The 16842-nt window shown below is 41.7% G+C and overlaps 1 protein-coding gene across 3 annotated transcripts; it reads right to left on the bottom strand.

Moving 5' to 3' along the window:
• Window positions 1-47: 47 nt before the first annotated feature.
• On the bottom strand, window positions 48-16769 carry DNAJC2 (DnaJ heat shock protein family (Hsp40) member C2). Of its 3 annotated transcripts, none has more exons than XM_052680892.1 (17): window positions 16626-16769; window positions 15518-15708; window positions 14915-14990; window positions 13228-13326; window positions 10903-11044; window positions 9668-9748; window positions 8882-8947; window positions 7157-7248; window positions 6938-7059; window positions 6165-6314; window positions 5786-5874; window positions 5631-5700; window positions 4166-4350; window positions 2815-2915; window positions 1956-2063; window positions 1187-1341; window positions 48-166 (listed from the first exon to the last, which is right to left on the bottom strand). In XM_052680892.1, the coding sequence occupies exons 1-17, from the start codon at window positions 16681-16683 to the stop codon at window positions 92-94; spliced, it is 1860 nt and encodes a 619-aa protein (XP_052536852.1). In that variant the 5' UTR covers window positions 16684-16769; the 3' UTR covers window positions 48-91. The 3 variants fall into 3 exon arrangements, with proteins under 3 accessions (XP_052536852.1, XP_052536855.1, XP_052536854.1); XM_052680895.1 differs by having other exon boundaries at window positions 15518-15619; window positions 16626-16751; XM_052680894.1 differs by lacking the exon at window positions 16626-16769 and adding an exon at window positions 16437-16531.
• Window positions 16770-16842: the final 73 nt, after the last annotated feature.

Raw genomic sequence — 16842 nt, 5'->3', positions numbered from 1 at the left:
TGTAGTCCTGCGTATTTGTATACTTAAGGAATTAATGAAAAAATGTGTAGTATTTGCATTTTTATTATAAAACAAAGATTGTCAGTAAAAGTCATTTCTTGACTTTAGTAGCATTCATCACTTGTTCTTGAGCAGCTTTCTTTGCCTTGACCATTTCAACGAGTTCCTGGAGAGTTGGGGAAAAAAACAAAACACACAACTTATTGAAATGTACAGCTTGACTTTGCAGGCAACCTGAAACACTCTGCTAGGGCTGCATTAAAAAAGAGGTGACCAGCAGGGAGACTGAGGTGATTGTCCCCCTCTACTTGGTTCTTGTGAGGCCCCACCTGCAGTACTGAGTCCAGGCCTGGGGCCCCCAGTACAGGAAGGACACGGAACTCTTGGAGTGGGTGCAGAGGAGGCACTGAGATGATCAGAGGGCTGGAGCACCTCTCCTATGAGGAAAGGTGGAGGGAACTGGGATTGTTTAGCTTGGAGAATAATGTTTACAAGGGTGGATAGTGATAGGAGAAGGGGGAATGGTTTTAAACTGAGACAGGGAAGGTTTAGGTTAGATATTAGGAGGAAGTTTTTCACACAGAGGGTGGTGACGCACTGGAACAGGTTGCCCAAGGAGGTTGTGGATGCCCCATCCCTGGAGGCATTCAAGGCCAGGCTGGATGTGGCTCTGGGCTGCCTGGTCTGGTGGTTGGTGACCCTGCACATAGCAGGGGGTTGAAACTGGATGATCACTGTGGTCCTTTTCAACCCAGGCCATTTTACAATAGTGAGCAATTTGGACAGTTTAATACTATAACACAATTTATCCTAGAAAGAACCCAACCACAACTGACATGGTGTTGAAGGTCAATGCTCATACACTTCTCTTGTAGTATAACACAAAATAAGAAAAAAAAAAAAAGGGGGGCTATGGCTAGGACTTCACAATCTCTAATAACTTGTCACATTTAAGACAAGTTTCAAGAGGCAGACTCTTCTTCCCAGCTCCCACCTTCACTACTTGCAGGGAAAGAAAACCTAGTCCTTACTACTCTTTGGGGGCCAAATTACAAAAAAGATTATTCTCTCTAAAGCTCCATCTTGTGCTAGCTTGCTATTGTCAGGTGCAGTGCTTGGGAGGGAGGGCAACAGTAAACACAATAGATTCTAATGAGACCTAGACTACAGGGTAAGAAAACTTTACCTTATATCGCTTCATGCAGTCTTTTTTTGACCGGCCTGGGACAGCTGCTGCTATTTTCTCCCATCTTTCAGGAGTATTTACTGGGTAAGTCTTCAATGCTTGCTCTAAAAGCTTTTGTTCTTCTGTAGTCCAAGGGGATGAATCTAAAGGCGATCCTGTTTTCAAATGCAAAAGTGACAAAAAAAAAAAGTTTAGTAACAAACTTTTGAGATAAGCATAATCCATTAAAAAATCATAGATTTTAAATCCTTGCACTACTGGCCGAGTGGCATGTGTGATCTTTGAATACAGCACAGAATCTTTGGAAGGTATTAGATAAGCAGGTGTTTGATAACCATAGCTGTCCTGTGAAATCACATCCTTAGGGCAGCGATGTTGCTTTTCCTTTGCTTTTCACTAAGGGAAGAGTCTGTTGCAAGACCCTGGAAGGTTTGATTGGAGGTGTTTGGGCTTTAGCAGGAAACCAAAGCTTAGCTGTAGGATCATCCTATATTTCAAGACAACCCCTCATGCCTACTGTTTTCTGAAAAGGAGGAGCAGATGATCTCAAAATCAGGACTTAATCTGTTGCCTCACAAAGAAGCATTTCAAACTGTCACTGTTCAGTTAACTTTGGTTTGTACTAAGCCTATGAGAAATTATCAGATAGATCTAGTAACTGAGCTTGCATCACCTTCTTACTAAAGTTTCTCTGTAAACAAGTCTGAAGTTAATATATTAAGATGCATAGAGGAGACAGCTTTGCAAGAAGGGCTCTCTTCACCATTACCTTCAAATCGCTCAGAGGGAGCAGCGCTGTCCATCTGAGGCACCACCCCATGTTCCTTTTTAAATTTGTCAAATGCTTTCTTGTTGATATCATCTTTTTGATGAGGGTCTATGAGAAACGGAATAGTTATTGCAACAAAACTGAAGCCAGCTATAATAGGAAAAACACTGTAGCAGATAACTTAACAGGCACAGAATAGCAAAAAATAAAAGCCCCAGTTCATGCTTTCTTTATGACGATGGCAAAGAGGTTGGTACATAAAAATACTGTTCAGGGCCCAATACATTTTGCTCCAACCCCTATTTCACTTTATGCTGCTGAAATAAATACCTCCTCCACATAAACTTAGGCCTGAAAGTGCTGCTTCAGTGTGATTGAAAGGGATTGTCTTGTGTAAGGACTGCAGCAGATCTCCTGCCTTACCCAGACTACCTGTGTCGCAGGGGCAGTCAGGAACACAGTCTCCAGCCTCCTTATATAGATACGTGGCACAGAGAAACAACTGTAATGCTGCTTTTTTTTGTTTTTTGTTTTTTTCTTTCCTCCCCCCCCTCCCTTATAGTAGCACATTTTGCTTTTTGTTGAGAACATAATCCAGAGCCTTTTCTCAGTATCCCAGCTCTCTAGCTCCTAGAGCCTACAAAAGCCATGTTAATTTAGCTGTCTGACTGGTGTTGAATCCCACAGTTGGGTGGACAGTTCCTCTCACTCAAAGCATAAGAATAGGGCCTAGACATTTCCTAGTTTCTGTTTGGGACATACAGCATTTTTTCCCAACAGACACACTGTGCTGTTTGAAGATCAAGCAGTACAGAAATGTGCAGAGGATCTTAGTACAAAAATAAGCAAATACAGTTACCAAGCTTCTGGAGGCTCTTTGCTTTATTGATGACATCTTTTGCTGTTCGTTTTATTCCAGTGATAGAGTGCAAGTTCATGTAGTTGGCAATAACTTCCCACCTAAAGCAAGGACAGAAAGGGGAAAACCAGCACATAATATAGTTGCTTATCTTTGTACAAGCTACAATCAAGCTTCTGTATGCAGCTGTACATATACCAACTCCTAAGTTAAATTTATTAGTACTAAAACACATGAAAACTCTCAGTAACTAATATGGAAAGTTTTTAGTCACTAAATACTATGTTTCTGTTAAGAATTCAGTCAGCTTGTGCAAAGTTCTTGGCTTCTCAGACATGAAAGGCATGGGGATAGAACATAGGTGTGGAAGTGCAAAACTAGTCCTTGAGATTGCTCGGCTGCTGCTTACCTGAATTCCCTAAACAACTCCAATATAAAATACTGCACTCCACTGAAATGGCAGCAACGTTATTAACACTTCTTCCTACGCCCCTTGAAAGTGGGCCTAAACACCAGATAAAGGAGATTCAGCAGGAGAGAGCTGGAACAACCCAGCCCCTGAATTATCCACAGTGCATCTTAGAAAACGGAGGGGAAGATTTGCACCTGATCAGACAGGAGCATCACAGATCAAGGCCTATCAAGCTCTTGCTGCTCTTGACTGCTGCGACACAGTGCAGAAACAAATACTGGTGCCATACCTATCACTATCCTAAGTAAGAAAGCTTGGGTTTTGGTTTTTTTTTGGTTTAAAGTAGGCATCCAAATCTGGTAATAGAGGCTTCAAATCTCTGAATCCTAAGTGAAAGAAGGTATTTTAATCCTGAGAAAGATAAGGATTTAAGGCATAAGGAAGTGATCACCTGGGATTTCTGTCAATCCCAGCCTTTCCTTTTTTTCCAGCTCTCTCCCAAAGAGAGAAGAGGTACTTAGCTCTTTCTGTGTGTTTTCCTCCTAACATGTAGAAGAGAAACAGCAACACATTCATTGTTGAACTACTGCAAGTAGCTTACACGCTTGTGTTCCCACGCAGCTGGATCAGTCACTGTTCCAGTTTTGTTCTGGGCTTTAATGACTGGTGCCTGTCATGAGCCATATGCAAACATGGAGCAGGGCACAATCTTGCTGATGGACTGAGGTCCAGTTAAGTGAAATAAATAGGCCCAGCAGTAATTCCGGACACATTTACAGCACAGTATTAACAGAAGAAAAACCAGAGGCTGTTCAACAGTCAAGGAAAACAAGGAAATTTAAAGAGTCCCACCGACATATTTAGGACAGTCGGAAAATAAGTTGTATTATGCTTGTTATTTACTTAAAGTTATTAGTTAGCTTTTTAACTACGAAGTACCTTGAATTAGTCCCTGCTGGGAAGAGGTTCACCGCTTTAATTAATAACTGTAAATCATCTTCTGGCCAGTTTTTGCTCCCACCTCCGCCACCTGTTGTTGACTTTTCTGAACTCTTTGTTGCTTGGCGCATACGAGCCTCTGCCTCTTCTTTCTCTCGCCTTATTTGCTCATTTATTTCTTCTATCTGAGGGGTTATAAATGAGCATTTTCATTTTTAAGAAAGAAACATTATATGTTGCTACAAATCCCCCTCTTTAGAATTGCTTTGAGCCTTGAATTTTGCTTAGTTTCTGTTCTGCACATGATGCACGAAGAAACAGAGCTCATCTGATTCTGCGTTATTTCCCTCCATCGTGTGCACAAATGTAGCCATCCCAGATTAGCAGCTACAGTAGAAGTCCATCCCAAGTTCACTACGAAACGCAAGGTTTAAGGCAAGATTTCTGAATGCAATGGGAATATCCATGCTAACATCTGACACCAAGAGACAGATCCACAGAAGGATTAAGAACCTAAACTGGTTAGTGGGGACAGTCCAACATCCATTCTGAGTACAGTAATTCCCAAAGCTTCCAGTGAAACTGCTACCTAACCCTGGTTAGGCCAGAAATTCTCAATTATTAAGATTATAATTCAAGTGAAAGCTTTAATAGGATAGCTAAATTAGCATTGACTGCAACAACACAGACTTCAGCTACTCACTGTTTACTCAGGCTTAGGTGGCCACATATACAGTTTGTAGCAAGCAGAACTGAATTTATCCATCACACAGCCTTGTGAACTGTAATCACATCTTGAGACAGCAGTTAAATACCGTTCATGTATCTACTTCTGCCTAGATAACTGGATGTACAGTACAGTCCTGATAACATTAAAACACTACATGCTTGCACCTGTTGGAAGGATGCTCACTGTCTCTTAATTAAGTCTTCCTGGCAAAAGGAAAACTACTTTAGATAATTTTTATTAAAGCAGAACAGCTTTAAAGAAGGACAGAAAGGTCAATATCCTATTTTGGAACACTCTCCTGGATACTGAGAAACTGGATTAAATCATACGGAATGCAAGAGGGATTTCAGTCTTAATTTTTCAGTTGTCTCATGAGAAAACCTAACCCTGGGATGGGGGCAGATGATCTTCTCCATTGGGAAATAAAGTTCACAGATGTTACTCAAAAGCAGATGAGAGAAAGCATCTTATTCTCTGCAAGACATGGGTTCAGCCTTGTTACTCCAAATGGATTTGCTTTCCTGGCAACTTGAAGCAGATCCTTGTGGAGGTTCATGAATCTTGAGCACAAGCTTTTCCTATACTTTTGCATCCAACCCACTGGCCCTTCCATGTGTCTACAGCATATTAAACCTTCTGTGGATCCAGTCCCAGGTCACAGATAGTAGAGGCAGGATTTTTCTTTTGTATAAGAATTGACTGCTCTCATTCCCCTCCTAGGGGATATGTAATTACCTGTTTTACTACAGCTGCCTTTCCTCCTTCCCTTGTAGTGGACGTAAGTGCTTCATTCAAGCACTGCAGACTAAAAATAAATGATTAAGTTAAAATGTGTCGCTAGTAGAAAGGTGGATGTCAAAACGAGCAGGAACAGGAGTAAGAAAACTTACCTTGCTAGCTCAAGACGATCACAAAGCTTTTCCACTTCCTCCATCATTTTAACACAATCTGCCTCATTATCAGAAAAGTAATTCCAGTTCTGGAAGCAGAAATACATGTTCTGCAAAGTTCTTGAATTTTATTGTTCTGACCCTTCAGACAAAATCTTAACACACAGCATTCTTCAGTCCCTGCTGTGCTTCGGCCTATTCGGTCAGCCTTACTCAGAGCTGCACGCTAAGTACGCACTGGAGCATTTTGCTGCTCAGCAAACCCACTTTCCATACCCGTCTCTGACCACAAGAACAAGTGCATGATAAGCTCTGATCTAAGCAAACATAATAATTTCACTCACATAACCTGTATTTCACTATGGTAACACTGAAGTACCTTGCACGTTGTTCTCAATTTTTGCCTTTCCTTCTTGATTGCTTTTTTCTGTATCTCTTTTTCCTTCTTTGCTACTAATGCTTGTTGCCTAACTTCTTCTTCCTCTTTTTCTTTTGCTAACCGTGCTGCTTCTAATTCAGCTTGTCTTTGCTGCAATCAAAAAAAAACAAACAACCAACAACATAAAACAAACACACAAAAATATACACGAAGCAAGTCATGCTGTTATAAGGTCATTCAATATTAAAATCTGCAGTTTCCATATTTTGGAGTACAGCAATACTTCAGTGTTGTCTTTGAAAGCACTTTTTAGTAACCTACAATCCCCAAGCCTTTCATTCTGAATACTGTTTCCAGAGACATATTTTCCAAGCTGTTAATGTTAATCAAGTAGGTAATATTACCTCAAAGTGTTTCACAGCAAGCAACTTCTTGTGGACCATACCCATGAAGTGCATAGAGCTGCTTGCTTTATGTTACAGGAAGGCAGGTCACAGAAGTCAGTGACTGCCTTTAAGACAGAGGGAGTGTATGCAATAACAAAACCCAATTCTGTAAGTTTTTCATTTCAGATCCACGCTCCTTGTTTTCATCTCTTTCTCAGAAGGCTGTCAGCCTTTACTGCCTGTTACACTGGGATCAAGGACAATGCATCTGTAAAGCCCAATATAACTTTAACAGTAACCTTCTGACCTATCTAGAAGCTGGAGCCTCTAGACCAGGTGTGAACGAACCAGGCTTTTTCAACAAAATAAACTAAGTGGTTAACTTACTTTTTCTCTTGCCTCTTGTTCTTTTCGTTTTGCTTCTACCTTTGCTTTCTTCTCTGCTTCTTTCTTTGCCTTTTCTTCCTCCTTAAACTTTTTTATCCTGGGATCACAGCTATATGCATTGTCTGGCAGAGGAAAGGACACATCACATACAAAAGAAAAACAGAGCTTTTCTGCTGCTAGTTAACAAATCTCTTTTACAAGAGCAGTTTGTATGCTCACCAACAAGTATCCTAATTCTGTTCATCTCCTCTTTTTTTCTCAGTGCTCTGGCGGCCCTATTCTGCTTTTCAATCCATCTTCTTTCATCTCGACTGCAAAGGGAGAGCGTAGTTAGTTCAGCACTAATGCACAACACAGTTTGTAACTTTCAGAAATTCAGCAACAAACTATTTCAGAGTTTCCCCACACGGGTGCTTTTTCATGAATACTTCAACAACAAGCTTCAAAAAAGGAACTTCCATGCCCCAAGATGGTGTCCCAAGTGCTAAGTGCTTAAACAGTCAAACAAACCTGCCGAACACCTGACAAAACAGGCGTCTCACCTCTCATTACAGGGAATGGCATCATGGACTCTGTTTCCAAAATACATCCATTTGCTGACCTAACATTAAGCCCGAGCAAAACAACTGAAATGCTAGTATAGAGTTTAATTAAAGGGCAGCAGTATGATTAATGCCAATTATCACCATTTCACAGAAAATAGGCTGTGTCAAGTAAACGTGTGTGTACAGAACTCTTTCCATGAATTACTCATCCATACAACCAAAGGCAGACAAATATCCCTTGGAACAAAGGAAACAATTCCCCTAAGAGTAGAGAAGTCAGTAACAGACTGAAGGATTAGAACAGATGTGCAACACAACCTCTGCCAAGAAAGGAAGACAAGAATCACGAAAAGAACAGGAAGCCAAAATGTGCTTAAGTACAGCATGCTATGAATTGTTGGTCTAAACATTTTTAAAGCAGACACTGAATACTGGAATTCAGTACAATACAGGGCTATGCAATTAATTCAAGAACTTTTCAATAAGAAGCCCAGAAAATAATTTATCAAAAATACAGCTGGTATAGAATTGATTACAGTGCCTTCACAGAACCTCACAGGAGAAGAGAACAATGAGATCAGAAAGAGAAAAAGCAAATTAAGTGCAGAAAAAGGCAGAAAAGAAACAGATGTCCAGCTAGAGCCTAAGTATGGCAGCAGTGTTAGACACAGAACTGGCTAATTGCTGCAGCTGACTACAAAACTGGTTTCTGTTCAGACTTGGAACAGGAGGTTTATGTAATTATGGAGATACAGGAGTGACTGAGTGAAAGGTTGTATCCTGTGAAATACAGGTCAGACTGAATGATTCAGTGCTTTATTTTACTTTAAATGTTCTGTGTTTATAAGAATAGAATTAGAATGTATTTTCCAACAGCAACATGGTCTGGGTAATTCAGCTACTATCACTATACCAAGAAGTATGCAATTTTTATTAACATCAAGCCATCAAAAATAATTCTTCTATATTCCAGAAAGCATTGCTTGTCCCAGCATAGTTTAACACGGAGTTGGATAAAGAAACAGTATCTGCACACTCATCTACTCTGTTTTGGGTCCGGTTCAACTTTTCAGGCAGGTTAAGAATAACAAGCCTGAACATCAATGAACACACTGCAGATGCTTTTAAACTTTTATTTTTCCCCCAACCAAAACAAATTCAAAGTCCGATAGAAACACCCCAAGAACTCTTCAATCTCACAACTGAAAAACCAAACCAAACCAAAACCCCAAATCCCACAGTCCAGTTCAATTCCTCAGCTGACTACTGAGCTGGGAGAGCAGAACCCCATCTCAGCTCAGCAGCCTTTTCTCCTGTTTTTATAGTGTGAATACAACAAGACTTTTCAACTTGTCCTTAGTCTCTCAATCTCCTACCAAATTTCTTTTTACTTACGTACCATTCTGCTTTTTCTTTTTCTTCTTCATCTAAATAAGAAAACTCTCTCCAGGAATCAAAATTATACCTAAATTGAACAAAAAAAAAAAAAAAAAAGAATTGATTTTAAAAATATAGAATAAAACAGCAAAACTATTAGAAATAAAGAATGTTCTTCAAAATCAGGTTTTTTTGGTAGGCACTTACACAGCTTTTACAATTTATAAGGTATCATTTATAATTATACTGCATATACAGAGATACCACTGTGTTAAGTCAATGCTATTGAAACTAAAAATTCCTATTTCTGCAGGACCATCAACTTCACAGTCTAAGCTCCCAGTACAGGCAGTGGAGATGTACAGCAGCGTTAAGAGAGAAATCATTTAATCTTTATGCAGGCATTCATCTTTAGCAGATGAGCCAAGCCATAAGCTCTGTGACTTTCTCAGACTAATCAGACTCTCTTTAATGAGGGGAACTTAAATACCTGCTGGACACCTCCACTGAAAACGCAAGTGAAACAAACCTCCCCTCTTACTGTGTGGGACAGCTCAGTTTGCAGCCACCCTGGCCAAGCACTGTCCAAAATCCCTCTGCAACTGCAAATTTACAACGTGGGAGTTCTAGCTAGAATAAATCTAGCATGGCTTATGGAAGGCACCAAATAGCTGTGAAGCAATGTCATGACCTTACACAGCCAGAACAGACCACAGGGCAACAATCTACATACAAACTGGTCTGCAAACCCTTTATATTGCACACCTTGAACACTGTGAAGAGCAGCTGAGGTCATCATCTAACTTACCAAAATGAATAGAATGCATCTACCTCTTCAAATGAAGAGTTCATGTCCCCAAGTTTAGGAACATTTTTCTTATTTGACCACCTGAAAATCAATGAAAATGTTGAAGAAGTAATATATATGCAATCTTGTTTCATAAAATGACGTGCTTTAAGTACAAATCAAAATGCCAGAAGTGAGTTCCTTCCCACCACACAAATGGATCATGAGGAAAGAGGAAGAAATCATGATTGTCTGCTCCAGATTGTGCCTTGTTTGGGGAACTTTCCCAGAAAAGCAGCCTCCTGCTTCCCAGGTTTGGCACAAATAGAAGCAGATCTGATGGAGCACAAACTACTGACACTAGTAACAGGGCCTCAATTCTCCACACACATCCTCCTGATAGGGGAGCTTACAGAGAACAAAAGGTGCTCTGTGAGTAACTCAGCTCTGTGGTAGCCTACAACAACTTTCCCAAGTTTTCAGAGTACAAGAGAATAACACATGCTCTGCCTACATTCAATTTCTTTCCTACAAGGAGGGAACTATTCCATAGGCTCCAGAGTTTGTTATTCCATGACAGAGAATCCATATCCCAATGGAGAAGGGATAGCCACAAAACCAGATCTGAATCTCTGGATTACTTACTAGGACGCTTAATAAATCTACCTAAAATAAGCAGTAGATCATTCAGAATGCCTCATATAATAAAACACTTTTTCATATTAAAAAAATAAGTTAAACTGAGTTTAGACTTGTGACAGCCTTAATACAAAGTTAATTGGCAAGCATGAATCAAATGCAGGAAAAGTCACACACCTTACAAGAGAGAATCACCAAATAGTGACATTTACGTATACCTTCTCTCCTAACCAGCTAAACTGTGAATATAACTATTGTTAATGTCTCATCCTCATAATATCATAAAAAAAGGAATTTTTAGTCAGTAACATACACGAACTTGGCACAGTTAATTACTTAAGATGAAGCAAAGTATTGTACAAACAGGACAGTATGTAATATGGAACCAAGAAGAGTCTTGTCTTTTTTAAGAAAATCTCATGGGTCAAACCCAGTCACTGGTATGGCACTGGAGATTATTTTAAAAAGAAATCATTGAGAATGCTCTATTTTAATCATGTTAATTTGATGAGAAAACAATTCCCAGCATCCCTTAAAAAATTGCACCTGCTAATAACAATGCCAGAAGAGTTTGCAAATACTCTGTTGCACTTCAAAAGCAATAGGACGTGGCTTACCTGGCATTTCTTTCAAAAACTGGTGAAAAAACTTCAAAGAAGTTTTCTTTTGCTTCACTTTTGGAAGGTACAGAGTTATCAAAAGTAGGATCTATGCTGTTGAACGCTCGTCGTTTCACAGGGTCAGACAGTATCTCATAAGCTGAAACAAGTGACCAGGCATCAAACATGAGACTGAGAGGAGCTCTCCTGGCAAAGTGGGAATGCTAACAGAAAAGGCTCTATATGTTTAAAAAGGTGCACCCAGATTTGTGTTTGATTCTCTACAGCCAGAAATTTAATTATTTTGGTGGCATCTCAACTCGTATTGCTGGCAATTCCTGTTTAACTAAGCAGGAAGAAAATGTCTACGAAAAACAACATATTTAACTATTAAAATGTAACAAATTAATTATATTTAAAAAATCACAGAGCACTCAATTCAGCTGTCACTGATAGCTTGGGAATGACATCTTCAGGCTTTTATTTTGCAACAAATCCTTGCAGACAAATTAACAAAGTCTCCTAAGTCCTCCAGTTGGGAAACAGCACATTACAACTTTATAACCTGGAAATTACACTCTGCAGCTCCAGTAAACTGTTTGTTTGTTTTTTCCTCAAGGAAGCGTGGAATTTGTCTGTCAGATCTACAATACCTTTATTATTTTTCATTAGAAAAATATATATTTTTCATTAGAAGTAGAAATCCAAGAAAATCAAATTCATATTGCAATTATTAGCGGGCTTCTCTGACTGCTTCCCTGGAGAGAGAATGCCACTCCGTGAAGGTCACATCTTGCAAGTGACAAGCTGGAGACCTTGATGCTTTGTGGTTCTGTAAACTGAGGAAGGAATGAATGCAAGGAAACAACAATAAGCTGCTGCGTGCCAATCTTCCCTTGCCCCCAGTGACTCTGCCAGTACTCTATATGACATCAGCTGTCTTCTGCGTTACAAGATGGGAGCTTCAACAACCCTCAGACCATTTCCCTAGTGCCACCTGTAGCTGAGTTCAGGAAATATGCTGTATCTCACATCTGACAGTTTGCAACACTGAACAAATGGACAAAACATTTCTTGGGCTAATCAGGCAGCAGCAGAACTTCGTATTCAATTCTATATTGCCTGAAGATCTTTCCATTTGAAGCTGGTTTTCCCAACAGATGAATACAGGCGAGTAAATAATTAGAACAGGTGGGAAATAGGTTTCCCTATTAATTTTCAGATATTAGGATGTTTTTTTTCCTGTTTCAAATTGAAACAAAGTCACAACTATTCTGATATTTGTTAACAATCTCAAAAAAGTCTGGTTTCAGTCAATTCATAGAATTGTCTGAGTTGGAAGGGACCTTTAAAAGTCATCTAGCCCAACCCCCTGCAGTGAACAGGGACACCTACTGCTAGATCAGGTTGCTCACAGCTCCACCCAGTCTGATCTCAAATGCCTTTAGGGTAGGCCACCCACCACCTCTCTGGGCAATCTGTTCTGGTGCTTCATTACCCTTATTGTAAAAAAGATTTTCACCCAGTATCCAGTCTAAATCTCCTCTCTTTTAGTTTGAATTAATTTCCCCCTGTCCTATCACAACAGACCCTGTTAAAGAGCCTGTCTCCTTGTTTGTTATAGCCCCAACCACACAATCATTGTTCATTTTTGAAAAGATGTAGCTTAGCTCTATAGAAGACTGTAAACATCATTAGCTTGTCTAACATAACATTTCCTAACATTTTAACAAACAAGAACAAGTCGTGTGGAAGAAGGATTAGAAGATGCTCTCCCCTACCCTTATTGATCGAAAACATTTGTTTAAAAATAAAAGCACTACCAGAAGCATAAGTCTGGCTATGCCTAACCTAATCTCTAAGTTTCTGCCATTAGCCAGCAAGAGCATTCTAGGTCACTGCAGGTGGGAATGAAATGTCATTGAGTGCACTTGGTCATCTGTGGGCAAAAGCGAGCGTCTGAGAAAACCGATATCCCAGCTGAAATCAACAGACACTGTGCTGGCACACTAAGAGCATTAGAATTCTGACTTTTTCTACTGCAGTTGGTGTCCTGCAGGAATTCTTTTACAGCTTTTCATTGATTCTAGGCGTGTGGCAACCTCTAGTGGTTCACCCTTGCATACACTGTTGTAAGAGTTCACAATAAGTTTTGCATTGTCACCAAGTGGCAAAGGTCGGTCAGCTGTATTTCCATACTGCCTCCACCCAAAGGGAAGTTACACTTCAGTGATGGCTGCTGATAAAGAAGTTTGCCAAAACAGAAGAGAACGTCTTTGGCTTTGTACAGTTCTTTAAAAGTAGCAACAGAGACAAATCTCATAAAAGAGGTCAATGACTTACCTTTAGTTATGCACGTAAAATAATCATTATCACCTTCTCCTATTTGTTCTCCTGCAGCTTTTCGCTTGTCTGGATGATGTTTCAAAACCATGGATTTATCTGGCAAGTAGATGCATAACATTCAGAAATGTTTCAGCACAAACACACACACACACATACACACACACGTCTTTCTGGTCAAGTTCTCTACTCAGGCCTTAAATCCTGAGAGATAACTTACGGTTATCTTTAGAACGTCATCTGAAGCTGTTATCAAGACTGTCTTAGAGCTCTACAATCATCAGGAGAGAGATGCCCCAGTTCTTGCTCAAGAACATTAGTGAGGCCAGGTGTTGCTCTATGCAGTACTAACACAGGACCCACAGTGGCACTGCTAAGAAGTCCAACATATGGCCATGTACCAAATGCAACATAATTTTCTGTACAAGTCAATAACTTGCTACATGTGCTGCCCAAGCCAGTTCCAAACATAAGGTAACGTGACCAAGCTGTAAGTGAAGAATGATTTCTATTTTTGTGCTCTCTGTGACCACACAGTTGCTCGCCATGGCTTTGCTGGTAGGCGACAGGCTGGCACATTGCCTTAGCTCAGTCAAGTGAGCCCAAAGGAAACCTTCTACCCACTTGCGAGTAACTTAACCTTCACCTGTGGTTTAACTGAGGACAGTGTTTCTACTCGTACAGGGACAGCTTTTTTATGTAACAGTTTGCAAGATAAATTCACAAAGCTGTTGGCTTATTTCATAGAGAATTTAACAGTCAATTTCAATCTTCAAACAAATATTTGCAGTCAGCTCTTGGTCACATTGCTTTCTAGAAATAAAAGTTCTGAAGCCTGACATGATGTTTCTTGGTGTGTAAATACCATAAAATACCTTTGATAACCCTTGTGCACTTGTGAACCTTCACATTTCATGATTTCAGACACAGGCCCATGCTACCACTAAGCAGCACACTGCACTTCCGAGTGCTATTGTTTGCTTATCTGAAACACCAAGGGAATGCAATCTTACAGAACACATCCTTAACTGCTTGATAATATCCCCAGCACTCAGCAACAGGAACTCTACGCTTACCACACAGCAAAATGACCAAAGAAGAGCACAAGTGAACTTCTCAGAGGTCTGAATTACTTTTAGTACAATATTTAAATGCATGAAAATTTAACAGTTATCACTCTGTTCCCATGAAAGCCTGAGCCTATCACTTGGGAAGATAACAGCAGTATCTATGCTTCTTAAACATTCAGTAGCATTAACGTGGCAGTTAACAATTGTAAGGGGGCTTGAAGGTAACAATTTGTTGAAACAGGCAGGGCCAGACATATTTCTCAACCTTTCACTGAGCTTGACTGCAGACTCCAAAATGCAAAAATATAAATTTACAGCCTGTGTTGGGATTTGTTTGTCTGCTTGTTTTTTGTTGCTGCAGTTTGTTTGTTCTTAACCAAAAATCTTGAGATAAGAAAACAAGATGTGAACTCAGTGGAATCTTCCATTTCACTCTCTTTGGGCCTGTGGATTTCAGAACTGTGAAGTGAAACTACAGGCTGGTAAACAATTGGAATCAAAGAGCAGGTCTGTAAAAATAGTAAAAAAAACTTCTTTGTGACATGTTTGAACTTGCATGTAGAAAACAGAGTTGTACTTCTGAAAGAAGAGTATGCTTATGAGGGAAAGATACTTACGAGCTGCTTTGATTTGTTTCTGAGTAGCCCTATATCGTATATTTCCTAGCCCAAGAACTGCATAATGGTCTTGATTCTGAGGAACAAAGAACAAAGAGCTCTAGTAAACACTGACATATGTGATCTAAGAAGCCACAACACATGTAAAGCAACATCTTTAATAAAGCACATCTTTAAAGCAAAAGGCAGGATTCTTCTCTCTCACAATAAATATTTGAAAAAGCCCATAGGAACAATTTCTTAGAGGTTGCTAAAGAAACTCCAGTACCTCAACCCAAATAGTATTTAAGTATTGGATTGGATCCTAGTAAGTTTGATTGAATTGCTGTGTCAATACTAAGGCCACTAGCAAAACTCCAGAATATAGAAGACTAAGCCCTCACCCCATGCAGTTTTGAGTTTGTCCTCAACTGATTACGCATGGAAAACACAAAACCAGTCAAGTCAAATGCTGACAGACACAGAAAGATTCAGACCGGGGTAAGGAGGGGCGGCTGGGAGTGGCAGGTAAATTTGTCAGGAGATTTCCAGCAAAAAAAAAAAGCAACAACACACACAAACAAACCACAAACCAAAACAGCAGTGTCACTGCCAACAGAATACCTTCCAGTCCTTGGGATCAAGTGTTTTGAGCATAGGAAATTCTTCAAGTTGCAATTCCTCATCCCCCGATTCTTCAGAAAGTTCCTTTTCATCTTCTAGCTCCTGGAAAGAGGCAGAAACATTTATGTTTCTCCTCTTAATAAATGCTTCAAACCATCTTCCCACAGGTTCCACTTGACAGAGCACTGATGCTATAAGCAAAAACACAAAAGCAACTTCACCTTCTGTGGCTTACTTTTTTGTTGTTGATGTTAAAGAACCATCAAAGTACTACATGACACAAAGCTGCAGATTGCCAAGTTACAGAATCACAAAGAGGGCTGGGTTGGAAGGGAACTCAAAGACCATCGAGTTCCAACCCCCCTGCTGCAGGTAGGGCTGGTACCCACCGAATCAGGCACCACACCAGGTACCAGCTCAGGCTCCGCTGTCAGACGGTGCCAGTGCCTCACCCCCCAATCCGTGAAAAATTTCCCCTTAACCTCTATGCCCAATCTCCCATCTGATCGTTTCACACAGTTCCCCCTCGTCCTAACACTATCTGTCCGCGTAAAAAGTTTTTGCCCCATCCTGCTTCTAAGGTCACACAAGGGAAGGCTGGAGGAGCTCTTCAGAGCCTTCTCTCCTCCACACCAACTCCCGCAGGCTGTCTTCAGGAGACGTGCCGCAGCCCCCTGAGCATCCCGCGGCCCTCCTCTGCACGCAGCCCCACATCTCGCCGTGCTGGGATGCCGGGAGCCCCAGGCTCGGCCGCAGAGCGCCCGGTCAGCCGCGCCAAGCTGTAAGGACGGCGGGCGCTCCGTCCCACAGACCCGGCGGCGTTCCCGAACCCCGAGCAGCGCCGCCGCTCCCAGCTAAGAGCCGTTACGCAGCTCGGCTCTCCCAGGCACCGCTGCCGCTCCCTCCCCAGCGGCCGCACCTGTTGCAGCCGCCTCACGCGCAAACCCCGAGGAAAGCCCCGAGCGCTCGGCAGGCGAATCCCCCCCGCTGGGTTCTAAAGCCCAACTTCTGCGCTTCCGCGGGCGGCCGCTTCGAGACCGCCCCTCTCGGCCCCCGCTTCGCCCAGGAGCCCAGCGCCGCGCGGGACGGCCGCCCTTCCCGCACCTACCGGCCGTCAGCGCCCCGGTGACCGCCGTCAGCTGCCCCTCGTGCGCCCCGCGCAGCATGGCGGCTCGCGGGAGCGCGCGCCGAGCCTCGACCGCGGAAGCCGCCGGCCTGGCCTCGCCGGTTGCCGGGAGCCGGCGCGTGGAGGAGCCCGGGGAGCGCTTCCGGGTCAGCGGCGGCGCGAGGGATCCGCGGGGCCGCGAGGGGAGAAGCGGGGCTCG

The sequence above is a fragment of the Tympanuchus pallidicinctus genome, unplaced genomic scaffold (assembly GCF_026119805.1).
Source record: "Tympanuchus pallidicinctus isolate F22 unplaced genomic scaffold, pur_lepc_1.0 scaffold19, whole genome shotgun sequence".
NCBI classification, from domain to species: domain Eukaryota; kingdom Metazoa; phylum Chordata; class Aves; order Galliformes; family Phasianidae; genus Tympanuchus; species Tympanuchus pallidicinctus.
Note: the sequence above shows the minus strand (reverse complement) of the source record. Positions and strands in the feature narration are given on the sequence as shown.